The sequence below is a fragment of the Anolis carolinensis genome, unplaced genomic scaffold (genome assembly GCF_035594765.1).
Source record: "Anolis carolinensis isolate JA03-04 unplaced genomic scaffold, rAnoCar3.1.pri scaffold_10, whole genome shotgun sequence".
In the NCBI taxonomy this organism is placed as follows: domain Eukaryota; kingdom Metazoa; phylum Chordata; class Lepidosauria; order Squamata; family Dactyloidae; genus Anolis; species Anolis carolinensis.
In genome coordinates, this window is record NW_026943821.1 from 9806489 (window position 1) to 9824892 (window position 18404).

General features: G+C 42.7%; 1 protein-coding gene across 1 annotated transcript in view; it reads left to right on the forward strand.

The window, feature by feature from the left end:
- ppp1r37 (protein phosphatase 1 regulatory subunit 37) overlaps positions 1-18404 on the forward strand; it is a 73874-nt gene that overhangs the window by 35441 nt on the left and 20029 nt on the right. The window contains exons 2-4 of the mRNA XM_003222900.4: positions 14071-14168; positions 15953-15998; positions 17700-17800. Of these exons, the coding sequence (XP_003222948.3) occupies positions 14071-14168; positions 15953-15998; positions 17700-17800 (245 nt within the window). The remainder of the gene's footprint in view (positions 1-14070; positions 14169-15952; positions 15999-17699; positions 17801-18404) is intronic.

An 18404-nucleotide genomic window follows, 5' to 3' on the forward strand; every position in this document is an offset into this window, starting at 1 on the left:
TGGCTTCCATCGATATAGCACATCTGTCATGGAAGACAGCGTTTTTAGTGGCAATTACGTCCGCCAGGCAGGCTAGTGAACTCACTGCCCTCCGGGCGGACTCTCCATACATCCGCTTCCATGAGGACAAGGTCGTTCTACGGACGGATGTGACATTTTTACCTAAAGTTGTTTCGCAGTTTCACATTTGTCAAGACATTGTCTTACCAACTTTTTTTTCCAAAGCCTGCCTCTGCATTAGAGTATGCCTTACACGCTTTGGATGTCAAGAGAGCCCTGTTATACTACATACATAGGACAGCTCCCCACAGGAAGTCGCCTAGACTTTTCCTTAAATACAGGAAGGACGAGCTTGGTCTCCCGGTAACCTCTCAGAGGTTGGCGTCCTGGATTACCTCCACGATTCGGCTAGCCTATCAACTGGCGGGCAAGGAACCTCCACACCAGATTGTTGCGCACTCGACAAGGGCGCTATCTACATCCCAAGCTTTCCTTCGGGGCATACCATTGGATGTCATCTGTAAAGCGGCCACGTGGTCAACTCCATCCACCTTCGCCGCTCACTACAAGATGGATGTCCAGGAGAAAAAGGATGCTGCCTTTGGGAGAGCCGTGCTGTTTTCCTGCGTGGCATGACCCACCTCCAGGTTAGTAGCTTGCTAGTCACCCATATGTGCGTATTTCACAGACTCCACGTAGAAGAAGTATAGGTTGCTTACCTGTAACCGTATTTCTTCGAGTGGAAGTCTGTGAAATTCGCACAGCCCCGCCCGTCCTCCCCGCTGTGTCATGCCTTGTTTTCAGCTGCTTTTCTGGCGGTTGAGAACTGAGGCGAAGCCCCGCCTTCGGGCTTATATAGTCTATGGGGAGATGGGCGGGGCTTCCGCCAAATTGACTCTTTTGAAGCTCTAGAATGTTCCGAAAGTCTGCGCAGGCGCAGTTTAACCCATATGTGCGAATTTCACAGACTTCCACTCGAAGAAATACGGTTACAGGTAAGCAACCTATACTTATGTGCTTTCCTGTTGACTCTAACTTATGGTGATTCTAGAATTTTCCTGGTAAGATTTGTTTGGAGTAGTTTTGCTATTGCCTTCTTCTCAGGCTGAAGGAGTTCAAAAGGTCACGGTTCCTGGTGCTATGGCTGAATGGGGATTCAAACCTTCTTTTCAGAGTTTCTCAGTCCAACCCTCAAATTAGCCTTTGGCAGCTGATAATCCCGAGAGGCATAGTCTCTTCTGATGATGGAGGTGGCACACAACCATCCTGCATAGTAACCACTGATAGGTTTCATGAATTTATCAACCACCACCCCTTTAAAACCATCCAAGTAGGCAACTGTCACTACTTTTTGTGGCAGTGATTTCTACAAGTGTAGCTATATGCTGGCTGAAGAAGTTGCTGCTCTTTCTTCAGAATTACTGGTTTTACAGTCATGCAGTCAATAAATCAGTTGACTAAGGTTCCTGTAGTTGACTGACAACCCTAAATTATTTATTTGTTACGTTTGCAACCCACCCTTCCTCTCAGGAGTAGAATATGAGAGTAGAGTTCTGTTATAAGACGGTTATGTAGGCTTAGGCAAGAGGGAAGGGACTTGCCCAGAGCTGCACCCTTGCCTGCCTCTTGGGCACCAAATACTGAAAGGACTCAACTCCAACTGCCAAGAACAACATGATTGCCGCCAAGCAGTGCTTGCTTCTTTGTACAGAAATTGGATATATACATTCTTAAGTCAGTTCCTTGTTTCATCTAGTCCTGTCATTTTTTAAAGGGGTATGTCTGTTCCAGCACTATTAACTTTACTAGGTGAATGGAATTGCCTTACTGTGAAAACATTTGTTGTTGTGTGTCATCAAGCCATTTCCAGCCTAAGACGAACCTGTCACAGGATTTTCTTGGCAAGATTTGTTCAGAAGAGGTTTGACTTCACATTTTTTGAGGCTGAGAGAATTTGACATGCCCAAAGTCATGCAAGGATGACATGAGAGAAGCCTCCTAGCAGGATGGTAACATAGCCGTGTGTCCCCTGGACAATGTCTCTATAACTGGCCAATTCTCTCACACCAGGAGCAACTTGCACAATGTTCTCAAGTCGCTTCTGACACAATTTAAAAAACCCACAAAGGATTTCCATAACATTGAGGTATAGAGTTAGTCTTATTATACCTTACAGCATACGATAACTCCTGTACTAGAATTTGTATATCCTTTTCTATCTTGTTTGCCAAGGAACGTAAGATGGATGGTGCCAGTTGCATGTTTTGCTGATGGAAATCACATTGGGGTGACTGATGGATCTCTATGTGAACAGCGTGTTCTATTAGATGGGGGTATTTAGTCTGATCATCTTATACACTTATGAAAACTGCACAGAGATACTGTTCCGGGCAGAAGGCCTGTTCTTTTCATAATGGGGAGCTTTTGTCCAGGATCCTATTTGATCAAGTAACGGAGCATAAAACTTCAACAATGTATTCACTTTGATGGTCCTGGAGGTGTGGAGAGGCTAGTTCTTTCCTGGAGGCAAAATCATAGTTGGAGAATTCCCTGGTATTGCTTCCCCCCACCTTAGATTGGCGATGAGGATGTATCCTTGTGGAGCTTGTGTGATCTGAACTAAAACTCTGGGGAGCCAATGTGTGACTTCCTGCTGAGCCATGGAGAGTCACTGGATGACCTTGGGCAAGTCTCACTTTCTCACTCTCAGAGGAAGGCAATGGCAAATCTCCTCTGAACAACTTGCTTTAAAAACCCATGATTCATTTGCTTTAATATCTTTATATGTCAGATGAGTTTGAAGGCATAAACAGCAACAACAATGGATTTGTGTTGTCCACCAGCTTTCCTTTCTCCCTCACCTGTGCCATAGCACCACTCAGCAAATACAGTTGCTGTCTGATTGCTGCTGCATTGGTAGAGCAAAGGCTTTTCTGTATTTAGATAGTGCCGTTCTGAAAAAGTATTTACTGTGATGCAACTGAAGGTTATAATTTACCAACAGGATTTTGGTCCTTGTGTATAGAGCTCTGCTTGGTATTGACTTTTCTTCTCCCCTTTTCCCATCAGTACTCAAAAATGGGATATGGCCTCCCCACATTGGATCCAACTGTTTCCATTTTCACTCTTTCTGCTCTCAACCACTCTTCAACTGTTGGGTCAGGCCTGCAGGTCTGCCCAGTGGCCAGTGCTTTTGTTTACTCTCATGGTTTTGTTTGCTTCTGAAAGGCAACTCTTGGCAGACTTATCATAGCCGGGAACTGAGAAGGAGTTAATGTCTGGGTCATGACTCTTGGCTGAAATCCCAGATGGAAAATCAGTTTGCTTTGTGCAGGAACAAACAATATTTTTTAGCCAGGCGGGAGAGCTGAAATGGTAAAGAGCCAAGCTTGTGGGTAAGGACTCAGGGACTGTGAGTTGGAAAACTCTGTAAATCAAACGAGACTGCATACAAAAGGCAGTGGCTAGTTTTGCTTGCAGCTTTTCTTTGTTGCCTGGCACTTCAGCATTTGTAGTATCATCAGCATTTGTGGAAAAGGCTACCTAATGAATATCATTTCTCACAGGTTCAGGCATAGACTATCATTCATTCTTCCTTCTGTCATGCCATTACTAAAGGCTGGCCTACACTCCCATGATCAAGATTAAATCCCACTAGCCTGGTTCCACCCTGAACTCAGCTGATCTCACCTGATTTTGAAGGCTAAGCAAAGTTGAGGCCGCGTTCTCCTCGAATGGGAAACCTGAAGGGAATACAAGAGATTTCCAAAGTTGGGCTGGGAAAGAATCCTGCCTGAAAGCCTGGAAGGCCATTGCTGCTGATCCAGACTGGCAGATCCTGGGTAAAATGGATTGGTGCTGTAGCGAGACAGCTTTTTATGTCTCCTACCCCACTCCATGTTCCCCTGTACTCTTGCAAACCACATTGGGAGAATTGTTTACTTACTTACACCTGTGTTATGCTTTCCTTCCATTAAAAAATTTGACGCTGTGTGTGTGAAATTCCCAGCCAGTTTCCCATCCAGGCAGTGATCAGCTGCACTCACGCTTACCCATATACAGTGTCTACATGGTATCCTTAGATGGCATGGCTTCCTGAAAAATTTCATTTGAACTACATGGGAAATAAGTTTCTTCTGAGTGTTGTTAACATAGGGATTTTTTTTGCCATAGAACCCTGTCTGAATTTTGAGGAAAACTCTTCTTCCAGTACCACCACAGGAAGTGTTGTGCCTTCAAATCATGTCCAATTTAGGGAGACCCTAAGACAAATCCTAGGTGAACCCCATGCGAGTTTCCATGACTGAGCAGGGATTTGAACTCTGCATTCAAACCACTATATAGTATGCTGGCTCTCCGTGGCTGCTCCCAGGCTGGCGAACCTCCTCCCTATGGGGGTTAGCCTGGATTGCATCTTTTTGTGCAGTCACTAGGAGCTGAAGACTTAAAAAAAAATAGTAGATGCTTTGAATGACTGATTAGAAGGAATGGGCTTTGAATAGCTCAGGATAACTTGTTTTTTTCTTCTTCCCTACTTAATGGATGTATTTACACTGCTCTTAAATCACTAGCTAGCTGATGTTGTAACATTAATTTTACCTCTGAGTTATTTTTGTTTCACTTTTTCCAATTTTGAATTTCATTTTTTGTAGAAAATTGGAATGATAGCTCATCAGCTTTAATGACCTCTGAAACAGTCAAACTTCATATTTTTTACATAATACACAACTAAACATCTGATGCTTAGAATCAAAACAGGAAGAAGACATCTTTTGACACTGCATGACTGCATAGCAGCTGTAAGCCTTTTTTTTCTTGCAACAAGTTTATGCTAGCAAAGGTTTTTGAGTACCAGGCTAGAAGTGAATACCACTGATTGAGGATTGTATGTGAATATTGGTTGGCAGTGGCCGAGTGTATTAAGCAAGAGAGGGAAAAAGAATACGATTTTTTTGTTACGGGGTTTTCCATATAGAAACTAAAGAGAAATCAGAGAGGCATATCAAGAAAGCTTTCTTGTGCCAGTAGGTTAGGAAAATATCCAGTGCTATTCTTGATCCTTAACAGATCTTCACTGTTGGCCTTACTCACTGGTGTGAGGAGGCTTTGCAGTAGCATCCCTTCTCACAAAGACTTTGTTTCCCACACACGTCCTGATCTCATGGTTACAGGAGCTGAAGCTGACATGTCACACTGAATGTTTTCTAAATATCTCTTTCCAGCTCTGATTTTCTAGTCCTTTCAAAGTGTGCGTTCTTGATTCTTTCCCTTCAATGGGATTGTGGCTGCAGTGTCCCAGACAGGACTTTCCCTTTTTCTTCCCCACTGCAAACCTCTCATGTTTTAAACTCAACCATCTCTTCTGGATTTTTTGTCCATTTTCTGTTGGAGCCTGCCAAAAAACTACCCTGTCCTCAAACCCTACCCCCTTTCAGGCATAAAAGGATATATGGCAAGGGTTTAAGCTCCGGAGGGCAGAGGCGGGAGAGGAATATCCACTTTTGCTCTCAACCTCGCTGCAAACTTTGTATTGCTGAGCTGATGTGGGCTGGCTGCCAGTTACAGACAGCTACAGTAAGCGGATCTGTCCTCACCCCCCCCCCCCATCTCTTTTGCAACCAGCCCATTGCCTATTGAACCTTACTGGAACCGAAGGGAAGTCAGCCTGGCCTTTCACCAGGACTGTGGAGTTGAGACAGTAAACCTTCAACTCCTTTATGATTCTCCGCTTCGAGGCCTTCGTAAATGCATATTATTTTGTCAAAACAAATGGGTGGGGCAAGGCCAGCTCATTTTGCAGTTGTGTGAACATTTTCTTTTGTGGGGGTGCCTTACAGAATTCATTGGGGTTGCTCCATAAACGGAGCTAGACTCAGGTTCCTTATATTCCTGGACCAGCTGTTTGAAATGTCTTTCCTGGCCAAAGTCTCTGCCAGAGGAACTTGGGGAAAGTTTCCTTCCAAGACTGCTTGTCCCAAACTCCGTCAGCCAATGTGGCCAACAACCACGTTGGTCATGGAATTCTGGGAATTTTAAATCTAAGCTCTGTTTAGCTTTTCATGGGCTAAATAGCTGAAACACTTCCTGGACAATCATTTCAGGGGATGACCCAAGGTGCAGAGAGAGGAATATCATTCTTTTCAGATCTCTCCACCTATTGCTGCCAGAGCTGTGCCACTGGGCCATCTTGCTTCTGCAAACATGCCTCTCCCTTTCTGCCCAGGTGTGAAACCTCAAAACCTGACAAGTGAAAGGGGTGGAAGTAGGAAGCAGATGAAGGCAGAACTCTGTCTGGGCCTCTCTTGCTGTTCCTGTTTAGGCCAGGGGTCTACATAGGTAGAGCAGTTGGATACCTCTTTAGAAGTTATTGCTCCATCCTACAGAATGATGCAGAGTTCCATAGCATAAACTTGTAAGTTCAAACTACAAATCAAAGTATTTCACAGCATGACCTGTAGTACCTTATATTCGTGTGTATGTCTAGAAATTTTAGCCAACCACCCCAAAACTGAGTTGACTTTTCCACAGATCAGTGTGGGTACTGTATCTTACCTCCTGTTAAAAAAGGAACCATTCCCTTCTATGAGTAGAGTGGCAAAAGGCAAGAGCTTACTTTGTCGTGGGAGAAACTAAAAGAAGCACCAGACTCATCTACTCTCTCCACCATGGAGCCACTTCTCACCTCTTTGAATGCCTTGGCCCCCTAAGACAGCGTTGTTCCTTTCCCTTCTCCATGGAATGACCCTCAGCTTATCCTTGGATCATGACAGGTTCCATAAAATTGGCCCCAAAACTGCCCTCGACTTACACATGAGGTTGACTTACATGTGACAATATACAGTTAAAGTAGCATTATGGCTGCCATATCAGAATAATGTAAGGCACTCTGTCTCTCCAGAACTTTAGTAATGCTGTTGCTGCTACTTCCCAGGGTGCAGTTCTGCTCAAAAGAGCTTGGCTGTGTTTATGTGTGAGAGCTCAGGTTACAAGAAAACAAACTGACATAGAAAAAATGTCAAAGGGGATTAAAATTTGAGTGCAGATCTACTTTTATGTATTTAGGGGCTAGTAGGTGACTTCAGTTGAGTTGCTTACATATATACGAACTTCAGTTCTTCACCCATAAATTAGTACATGGGAACTGATTTTACACTGTCAATGGATAATGAAGTGCATGGAGATATTGAAAAGTCTTCTGTATAATTGAAAGTAGAGCATAAATGCTAGTTCAACTTCACTGGAATTAAGTAGCAGCCTCCGGTTGTGACTTTTTGAAATTTTTAAAGGACAACAAGCTTTGTGTTGTTAGTTCATTAGTCTGACTTTTACACTTTACAGCTAGATTATTTAAAACAAATCTTGTCAATAGGAATAATACCTGTATGTAAAACTTGATATGTGTATTTTAAGGTGATTGAGAAGAAATTAAAAGGAAAATGAATTTCTTCAGAAGTATGTTTGGTCACATCAGTGGTGATTTATGGACATGTGCATTTAGACTGACTAAAGGAGGTTCAGGGACACAATGTGGGGGAGACAGAGGATGATGGTGTCACCACTTAGATTTGCTAGCCTTGGCTTAGTAAATGTTTCCCACGAAAGTATGTGGGGTCAGAAGAGAGTTCTGTTTTTCCTACATTGTTGGAGCAAAGGTTATCTATCAGCAACTTCTGAGCTTTGTTCAAAAACCGGAAGTCTCCCAATATATGCTTCACAGAGCATTGTGTGCCTTATGTGTCAGTGTGCTTGAAGACATTTTCTTCTCCTTAAGCTGAAAAAAGGACTGGAAATGTGGAGACACCAAGGAGTAAAAATATCTAGCTAAGTTGAGAACAAATGACTCAGAGTTAAAGAAGATAACTTCCTACAGACTTCAAACAATTTTTGATGTGGGGTTTGTGCCTCTTTGTTCGAGAGAGAGGTGTACAGGCTGTGGTGGGAAGCAGTGGCAGGTCTGTGCCCTGATTTTCACTCCCAAAACTCTGGTGGGGTCATAGCCTGCAATAAACCAAAGAAGAGCTGGCTGGAAATCACATTCCGGATTTTTTTTAAATGTTAAGTGATGCACACACACCTTAAACATTTGCAAAGATGAATTGCTGCTCTTGGAGGTTTCAAGCATCAGCAGTTCATCAGAGGTATGGTTATAATATTTATGTGTATTGTGTGCAAGCAAAATGAAGATAAGAGATTTTCATTTCATACCCAAATTTCTAGCATTGCAGAGACAGAATTCTTCTGTATGCTGCATTTGCACTGTTTTGCTCACTTGGTCTGCTACTTTAATTTGGATGTCTAAAGCTTTTTTTGAAGTTGTAGGTGATTGCAATGCTATAGATTTGGGGGATGAATGGAATTTTCATGGGAAGAGGAGGGATTCTTATTTGGGGAACAGTCCCCTCATTCCTCCCTCCCTGGGTAAAGAGGAGCTAAAGGCTGCAAAATAGTCTTGAACACGTGTGGTTCCAAACCTGCACTTAGGAGGTAAATAGACAGATCTCTCTCTCTCAGTCGCATAGTTGTCTCCGACTCTTCGTGACCTCACGGACCAGTCCATGCCAGAGCTCCCTGTTGGCTGTCACCGCCCCCAGTTCCTTCAAGGTCAAGCCAGTCACTTCAAGGATCCCATCCATCCATCTTGCCCTTGGTCGCCCTCTCTTCCTTTTTTCTTCCATTTTCCCCAGCATCATGATCTTTTCCAAGCTTTCCTGTCTCCTCATGATGTGGCCAAAATACGTCAAATTTGCCTCTAATATCCTTCTCTCCAGTGAGCAGCCGAGCATTATTTCCTGGAGGATGGACTGGTTGGATCTTTTTGCGGTCCAAGGCATCAAGGTTGGCCATTGCTCTCCTTCCAAGGAGTAAATGTCTTCTGATTTCTTGGCTGCAGTCTGCATCTGCAGTGATCTTTGCTCCTAGAAATATAAAGTCTGTCACTGCCTCCACGTTTTCTCCCTCTATTTGCCAGTTATCAATAGGTATAGTTGCCATGATCTTGGTTTTCTTGATGTTTAACTGCAACCCAGCTTTTCCACTTCCTTCTTTCACTTTGGTGATAAGGCTCCTCAGCTCTTCCTCACTTTTGGCAGATACCACTCTGATGGCTGAAAGTTCTTACTGTGGCTACTTGGTCTTTATACAGATTTCTCAGGAGACAGACAATGTGACTTGGTATCCCCATACCACCAAGAACATGCCACAGTTTATTATGATCCACACAGTCGAAGGCTTTAGAAAAGTCAATAAAGCAGAAATAGATGTTTTTCTGAAACTCCCTGGTTTCCTCCATTATCCAGCGGATATTGGCAATTTGGTCTCTCGTTCCTGTGTCTTTTCTGAACCCAGCTTTGACATCTGGCAACTCTCGCTCCATGTATTGCTGGAGTCTGCCTTGCAGGATCTTGAGCATTACCTTATTGGCATGGGAAATAAGTGCCACTGTACGGAAGTTTGAGCATTCTTTAGCATTTCCCTTTTTTGGTATGGGGATAAAAATTGATTTTTTCCAATCTGATGGCCAATCTTGTGTTTTCCATATTTGCTGGCATATGGCATGCATCACCTTGACAGCATCACCTTCCAAGATTTTAAACTGGGATCCCGTTGTCTCCTGCTGCCTTGTAATAACAATGCTTCTTAAGGCCCATTCAACCTTACTTCTCAGGATGTCTGGTTCTAATTCACTCACCACACCATCAAAGCTATCCTCTATATTATTATCTTTCCTATACAGATCTTATGCATATTCTCGCCACCTTTTCTTGATCTCTTCAGCTTCTGTTAGGTCCCTGCCATCTTTGTTTTTGATCATGCCCATTTTTGCCTGAAATTTGTCTCCAATGTTTCTGATTTTCTGGAAGAGGTCTCTTGTCCTTCCTATCCTATTGTCTTCTTCCACTTCCATGCATTGCTTTTTTAAAAATAGTTCTTTGTCTCTTCTGGCTAACCTCTGGAATTGTGCGTTTAGTCCCCCTATCACTGTTCCTTTCACCTTCCTTCTTTCTTGGGCTACTTTCAGTATCTCAGCAGACAACCATCTTGTCTTCTTGGTTTTCTTTTTCTTTGGAACGTACTTTGTTGCTGCCTCCTGAACAATGTTGTGGACTTCTGTCCATAGTTCTTCTGGGACTCTATCTAGTTCCTGAAATCTATTCTTCACTTCCACTGCATATTCACTAGGAATATGTGTGAGATCATATCTAATTGGTCTGTGTAAATAGACAGATATGAAACCCAAAAATAAAACACAGTAAAACTTTCCTTAATTGTTTCTTGACACACTGAACATTGATATGAACTCTTTGAGGCCCCCCCCTTTTTTGTGCAAAAGATAGTTTTTAAAAACCTTCAGCTAATGTTATGCAGCTAGAAATGTCTGAATAAAGTATGTTGCCAGGTTTCTGTATCGTTAAGACTTGTTTAGAAGAAGAAGTTGCAGCAAGAACTGCTTTCAAGTTGTGGAATGAAGCCTACCAGAATTCCCTCCTAGTTCCTAGTTCATCTCTGAAAGGTACAGGAGCCTTTCCCTCCCTTGTCCCCTGTCATTATTTCTCCACTGTTGTCTGTTAACAGTATGTGCTCATGTACACTTTCTGTCCCTATCTTATGGAGAGCCCTGTACCTTTCCTACATTCAGCTATATGCTGTGCTATTCAAAATTGAGTTTTCTCATATTGCCAACAACCAGTCTGCATAAAATCTCTGTTCACTGGAAAGTCTTTTAAAACTGGTAACTTCGATTTATCCTGTATTTGCTGGCTAGGGGATATGAGGCAGCTTCCCAGAGAAGCAGAGATGCACTGGAAAAGGTTCAACAAGGTCTAATATTCCACATTCTGCTGGTTGCTGTTCCTTATTTTTAGGTGACAAAAGCTGCTCTGTTTGGAAGCACTGTTTGTAACCTCCTTGGTCTGTCTACTTTGCACCACCAGTGCAAATCCCTTCAGGGGATTTCCTTTAAAATAAATTATGATAGTGGTAAGCAACTTTCAATCCGCACTGAAATGTAAGAAAGCATACTGGCATAAGGCAGTAAGTTGCACATTTAGTATTGGACTTTGCTGTAAAGATTTCTCAATTATGGGCATAAATTATACTTTACTTAGAATTTGTCAAAGCAACAAATACAAAGCAAAACAAAAAGTTCTTTTTTTTCCTTTTGCACATAAACACAATTAAAATGGAGGTGTGGAGCAGCTGCAGCCACTTGGAAATTTCTAGTCTTTCCTAATAATTACATGAGGAGCAGAATGATCCTTTCCTAACCTAGGCGTAGGGTGCGGGTGTATGGTTTGTTCTGCTTCACTAATCCAGGCCAGACTACAATCTTGTAATTGGACCTCTGTACAACATGCACTGTTTTTTGTGATGCGGAGCCTGTTGTTCACTCAAGAGCCAGATCCAAGGTGTGCGAAAAAGACCTTGGAGTCCTTGTGGACAACAAGTTAAACATGAGCCAACAATGTGATGCGGCTGCTAAAAAAGCCAATGGGATTCTGGCCTGCATCAATAGGGGAATAGCGTCTAGATCCAGGGAAGTTATGCTCCCCCTCTATTCTGCCTTGGTCAGACCACACCTGGAATACTGTGTCCAATTTTGGGCACCACAGTTGAAGGGAGATGTTGACAAGCTGGAAAGCGTCCAGAGGAGGGCGACTAAAATGATTAAGGGTCTGGAGAACAAGCCCTATGAGGAGCGGCTTAAAGAGCTGGGCATGTTTAGCCTGCAGAAGAGAAGGCTGAGAGGAGACATGACAGCCATGTACAAATACGTGAAGGGAAGTAATAGGGAGGAGGGAGCAAGCTTGTTTTCTGCTGCCCTGCAGACTAGGACACGGAACAATGGCTTCAAACAACAGGAAAGGAGATTCCACCTGAACATCAGGAAGAGCTTCCTCACTGTGAGGGCTATTCGACAGTGGAACTCTCTCCCCGGGGCCGTGGTGGAGGCTCCTTCTTTGGAGGCTTTTAAGCAGAGGCTGGATGGCCATCTGTCGGGGGTGCTTTGAATGCGATTTCCTGCTTCTTAGCAGGGGGTTGGACTGGATGGCCCATGTGGTCTCTTCCAACTCTACTATTCTATGATTCTATGATCCTGGAGCCTTCAGAGTTGCCCTCCACCTGCTTCTATGTTTGTGTCTATTGAATGACTTTTCTTTCTCTACATGCCAACACAAGGCTTCAGACTTGAACCACAAGGCTGATGTTGCTTAATCCTGAGAATGTTTGTGCAGAAGGTTGCTCCGAAGGCAGCTTTCACAGGCTGCCAAGAACTATTGCCTAAAGAATATACCCCTAATTGCCGTCTGCCCAAGAAATGCCTCCTTTTTTAAGGAAGAGCAGGTCAGTGGAGGTGAGAGAGCAGACAGGCACCTAGGGCAGAATAAGCATCTACCAGTAATGCTAAAACTATTCAGGATATTCCATTGTTGTATGCCTCAGAGTCTTCTCAATTTACTGTGATCATAAGATGAACCTGTCATATTTGTTTTGCTTTTGTTTTTTGTTTTTTGTAATATTTATTCGAAAAAGGTTTGCCTTTCCATTCCTCTGACACTGAGTGTGACTTGTCTGTGACCACAGGTTTCCATGGTCAAGTAGAGTTTCATAGCCTGGTCACCAGTATCTTAGTTCTTTGTATCTCCTGAAAAAGAATCTTATCAAAATGTTAGCTTTGTTCATGGCTAAGAGAACATCCAGACTGATTGAAATGTGTCAGATTTTGTTGCTGTTCTTTCTGATTGTGTTCTGGGTTAGAATAAACTCAGTTGTGAAGCAGATATAAAAAGTCATTGATCCTATGGAGACCTAAGAATATATTTTGGGATTATCAAAATGTGTATGAAATTAAAATAGGAAGGAACAAGAACAAAATTTTGGATTCTCTAGTAATTTTAAGCAGTCTAGATATGCCCTAATTGGGGATTTGAACCTGATTTCCAAGAGCCATAGTCCAGCATCTGATTACTGTACCATGTTGGTCCTTATAGACCATTATACTCTAGAAATAAAATTAGCAGTTTTTATATTACCAGCATATTCTAGCCTTAGTATAGAGCAGTGGTTCTCAACCTATGGGTCCCCATGTGTTTTGGCCTACAATTCCCAGAAATCCCAGCCACTTGACCAGCTGTTAGGATTTCTGGGAGTTGAAGGCCAAAACATCAGGGCACCCACAGGTTGAGAATCACTGGTATAGAGGCATAGACAAAGAAGAGAACATTTTTCTAGTTTGTAATGGAACCTGCTAACTTTTGGATAACACACTTCCATTATCCAAAGACCTAGAACATTTTCGGCAATGCCAAGCCCTCATGAACACAACTAAAGCAGCCTTAGCTAAAACTCTCAAACATGTGATTAAACTGCCCCCATATTATGTTGATGTTCTGAAAAGTGTCTGTCATGCAGCTCTGAACACCTGAAGCAAAATGCACTTTGTGGGTACTAAGGGAAGAAATATTGTCGGTGCTTTGTACATGAGGAGTGCTCAGCAATGAGAATCCAGAAGCTTTTGTTGAATTGCTGCTTCATGCACCTGGCCCTGATTTGGTGATGTGGGCCTCAAGTGCCCAATTCCTTGCCTCAGTGAGCAACCCTTTGTGGTGTCTGTCAGAATTCTGGCAAATCACCCGCTTATGCAACATCTGCTAACACCAGCAAAAACCTTAGCTTTCCTGACAGGGCTGGAAAAATCCTAGAAACCAAAGGCTGGCACTAGAGATTTGGAATTGTGTGTGTATGTGTTTAAAAGTATTCCTTCTTCTAAGATAAAATTTAAATTATACTTAATTTATCAGTCTTGCAGTTATATTTCAGAACATGGCAAAGTTCCCTTTAGGACTACCACTTCTAGAATCTTGGCTGGGGGATTCTGGGAGTGGTAGTCCTTACTTTTCCTGGCTGTGTTATGTCTGTGTACCTTTAAACCTCACTTCCTGAACTTTTGCCCTGTTGTCTCCATAAGATGAGTGCAGTCCTGCACTCTTGAAAGTGCTTTGGCCTGAATGAAATGGACATGTAGCCATGTAGACACTGCACTCATCTTCTTCTTTTCCATCTCCATTTCAGCTCAAAATGTGACTGTGGAAGAAATTCTCACGGCTTACAAGCAGGCTTGTCAGAAATTAAACTGCAAGCAGATACCCAAACTCCTGAAGCAGATCCAGGTATGTGCATTCCCTTCAGTGTACAGGACAAACATTGATTAGATCTGGCTGTGAAAACAAGAGGTGGGTTTTCAGAAACACCACAAAGAGCTGGTTGTAGCTGGAACCGAAGGCAGCAATGATCAAACAAAGGCTCACTCAAAAGCCATTGTCTTCTCTTGGAACTGAATCACAGGACTCCATTGGGGGTTATTTTGGGTAGGTTTAGCTAATGAGGAATAGGCAGAACTGCCTTCTATTTTGGGTCAAGGCACTGCTCTATCTAGCTTGGTGTTGTCCTTGCTGGCAGATAGGACAGCTCTCTTGTGAGTTCCAGATCCTCCTTGATCTACCTGGTTATCCCCTCCACCTGCACTAGGATGCAACCTAGGATTTTTTGCACGTATGCCATATGCTCTTCAATGATAGTGTGGGTTTTTTCTCACATCCCATTACATTCACCTGACAAATGCAGGGTGAGGCATGTCTTTGCATTGGTCCTAGAGCAGCCTTTTCCACTTTGGGAAAAAAGGTGGAACAGACCTTTGGAGCAGGATGAGCTACTAGATGAGGATTTTTTTAAAACTCCGGGGCTAAATTAAGTTTCAAAGATAATCTTCAGGGACCACATACTAATTTTATGTTGGGACTAAAATCACCAATATGCTTGAGATTACAGTTTTTACAAGCCGTACCTAAGCCTTGGGGAAAATATTTCAAAATCTAAGAATGAGGAGGTCTGTGCCTTTTGTTCTAGAGTATTAATTCCTAGGCACTCATCAAAAGGGAGTGTGATCAGTATTTTCTTAGAAAAATGCTATATGCCTTGCAGCTGGAGCAAGGAGAAAGAGCAGATCTTTTCATAGAGCAATAAAGTGTTTTGTGTTCTGTATTGCACTTTTGTTGCCATGTAAGCTGCCGTGAATCCCTTCCGAGAGATGGTGGTGGGGTGTAAATAATTTTTTATTTATTTATGTATTTACCCTATTTATACCCTGCCTTTCTCTATCCCAAAGGGGACTAAAGGTGGCTTTACATATAGACAACTATTGGATACCTTAAAACAACATACAAGCAGAATAAACATTTAGGTTAATAATTAAATTATATGATGATGAAGATGATGATGATGATGATGATGATGATGATGATGATGATGATGATGGTTATTATTAAGGCCTCCTTCTGTTAGATGCAGACTCTCAAGCTGTGACTGGAACAATTCGTGCTAATTGCAAACATCTTCCCTTTTCATGATCCCCACAAGTTTGGAAGGTTGCTGTTGACAGGGGGCTAAAGTCACCAACTCTCCTGTTGGGTTGCCAGGCCCCGTATTTATTGCCCTAGAATGCCTGAATCAGTGCTATAGATGTCTCTTCATTCCAGGCATCCTGGGAAACAAATACAACAATTGCAAGTCTGGTAGGAGAAGAAGTGAGCTTTTGTGTCCCTTCTCCACCTCAAAATTTACAGACATTCCTTTGGGAACTTGTAGTTCCATATGAAATGAAAGCCCTGTCCAATACAGAATCATAGTGCAGATTAATTTCTAAAAATTGAAACTAGACCTGAGAATGATCTACCTCAGGGGAGTTGGCTATTTTTGGGGTCTTCCTGAAACTGGACTTTGACATAACTCAGAATCTGAGCTGGTTCCTGAATAATTTTTTGAGTCAAAGTGAAAGCTAGATGTCACTTGCCATGTTTAGGTCTTTTGAAATATGGAGATTAGTACACTGCTTTCTTTGCTCCCCTATCTTAAACTAGTTCTCTTCTGTGTGTACTAAACTTCTGCTCTGTTACAGGAATTTAAAGACCTGACGCCCAGGATAGACTGCCTGGATCTGAAAGGTAGGTTCCCAAGCCTCCTACTGATAGAGTGGAGATTATAATTTCTTGCCTACTGTGGGTATTCTTCTCTGGGTGTGATCTCCCAAATTTCTTTCTCAGGATTTTTACTCCATTTATCTGCACTTGAAAATAATCACCTTTGGGGACAACAAGCTGTGGTGTGAGGATTGAATAATTAGGGTTACTGATTCTGGAACTATTTAAGGCATAATATGTAAATTGGCGAACTCAGAGGTCTTGTTTTGGCTGGTGAGATCGTGAAATATGTTGCGCCAAAAGCTGGCACAGACTTTTGCCTCCCTCTATCTTTTCATTCTTTTTTTCTGGTTCCTGGTGTAATTTAAAAAAGCTTGCAAATTTTTGGAAGCACACCAGATTGTGCAACCATGTTGGCACATGGGAACAATCACATTGCAGATACAGATACAATCTTTGCAATGTGAGGCAGGCAGACACACACACAACCTTGATTGGAGTTACATGGAGTCATTTAACTTGGAGAAGAGAAGAGTGAGAGGTGAACATGATAGTCATCTTAAAATATCTGAAGGGATGTCATGTAGAAGATGCAATGAGTTTGTTTTCTGCTGCTGCAGAAACTAGATCACAAACGAGCGCATTCAAAGTACAAGAAAAAAGATTCATGTTAAACATTCGAAAAAAAGTCTTTTTTTTTTTTTTTTACTTTGAGAGCTCTCCAACAGTGGAAATAGACTGTCTTAGATGATAGTAGAACCTCCCTCTTTCAGCAGAGTTTGGATGAAATCCTGTTTGGGGACTTTAGTTGTGTTTCACTGCATGGCAATGGTTTGGTCAAGAAGGTCACAACTTTTTCAAAGTCTGTGATGTTATGATTTATACCTGTTGTTTTGTAACTTGAGACTCCCTTCTTCCTTCAAAACACATCAGTGAACATCCTGTTTCTGCCGCAGAGGCAGGTTGCTGACTTCAGGGTGGGTTTGTGTACTGACTTTGCTTGTAAAGTCTTAGTTGCCAAAGAGAGCATGGATCTACTGGGTAGGGCAGACAAATTGTCAGAGCCTCAGGCCTGGGAGGGTGGGGACTTCATTGGAGCAGAAAAGCAGGAGAGTCTACATGACAGCTGAGCAGATGGCATGTGATGGGGCAGGAGGAGGAGAACCAGCCGCCGCTTCAGGTTATTTGGCTTTGTGACAGGAATGGAGGCCAGACCTCTTAACATTCTTCATTTCCATTGTACAGTTAGAAACCTGTGTTGTAGTACAGTAAAAATTGGGATTTAAGTTCACTTGTCCTGTATATTAGAAAAAATCAGGACAGGTTACCACAATGGCTTCAAACTACAGGAAAGGAGATTCCACCTGAACATCAGGAAGAACTTCCTCACTGTGAGAGCTGTTCGACAGTGGAACTCTCTCCCCCGGGCTGTGGTGGAGGCTCTTTCTTTGGAGGCTTTTAAGCAGAGGCTGGATGGCCATCTGTCGGGAGTGCTTTGAATGTGATTTCCTGCTTCTTAGCGGGGGGTTGGACTAGATGGCCCATGAGGTCTCTTCCAACTCTACTATTCTATGATTCTATAGTTTTCCAAGAAAATCGAGAGTTCTCTTTTCTTTTTTTCATTTCCCATAATATTCATGCTGGCTAGGGAATTCTGGGATATTTATCCAAAAAGTATGTTTCTAAGCTCTTGCAAATTTAACATTTGTATTTTTATTTTTCCAGGGGAGAAGTTGGATTACAAGGCCTGCGAGGCTCTGGAAGAGATATTTAAGCGCCTCCAGTTCAAAATAGTAGATTTGGAGCAAACAAACCTAGATGAAGACGTATGTAACCTATGTAGATGTATAATAAACATTTATGTCCCTGGCCCATGTCCTTCTGAATATTTCACCAGACAGAGTCCTATAATACCACATACAGTTTAGTCTTGAGATTTTGGTTATAGAGAGCTTTCGTTGTAAGGCTGGATTTGGGACAGGGCTCTTGCTGTAGAATTTCACAAATGCTCCATCAGGAAGGCTTACTGAGGAGTCCTATCAGACAATATTATATCATTATTGTGTTGTTGAAGGCTTTCATGGCCGCAATCACTGGGTTGCTGTGAATTCTCCGGGCTGTATGGCCATGTTCCAGAAGAATTCTCTCCTGACATTTCGGCCACATCTATGGCAGGCATCCTCAGAGGTTGTGAGGTCTGTTGGAAACTAGGCAAGTGGGGTTTATATACCTGTGGAATAATGTCCAGGGTGGAGAAAGAACTCTTTGTCTGTTTGAGTCGGGTTTGAATGTGTAATTGGCCAGCTTGATTAGCACTGAATAGCCTTGCAGCTTCAAAGGCTGGCTGCTTCCTGTCTGGGGCGGTTCCTTTTTCCCTGGCTGCTTCTGGAGCATGACCATACAGCTCGGATAGCTCACAGCAACTTACAT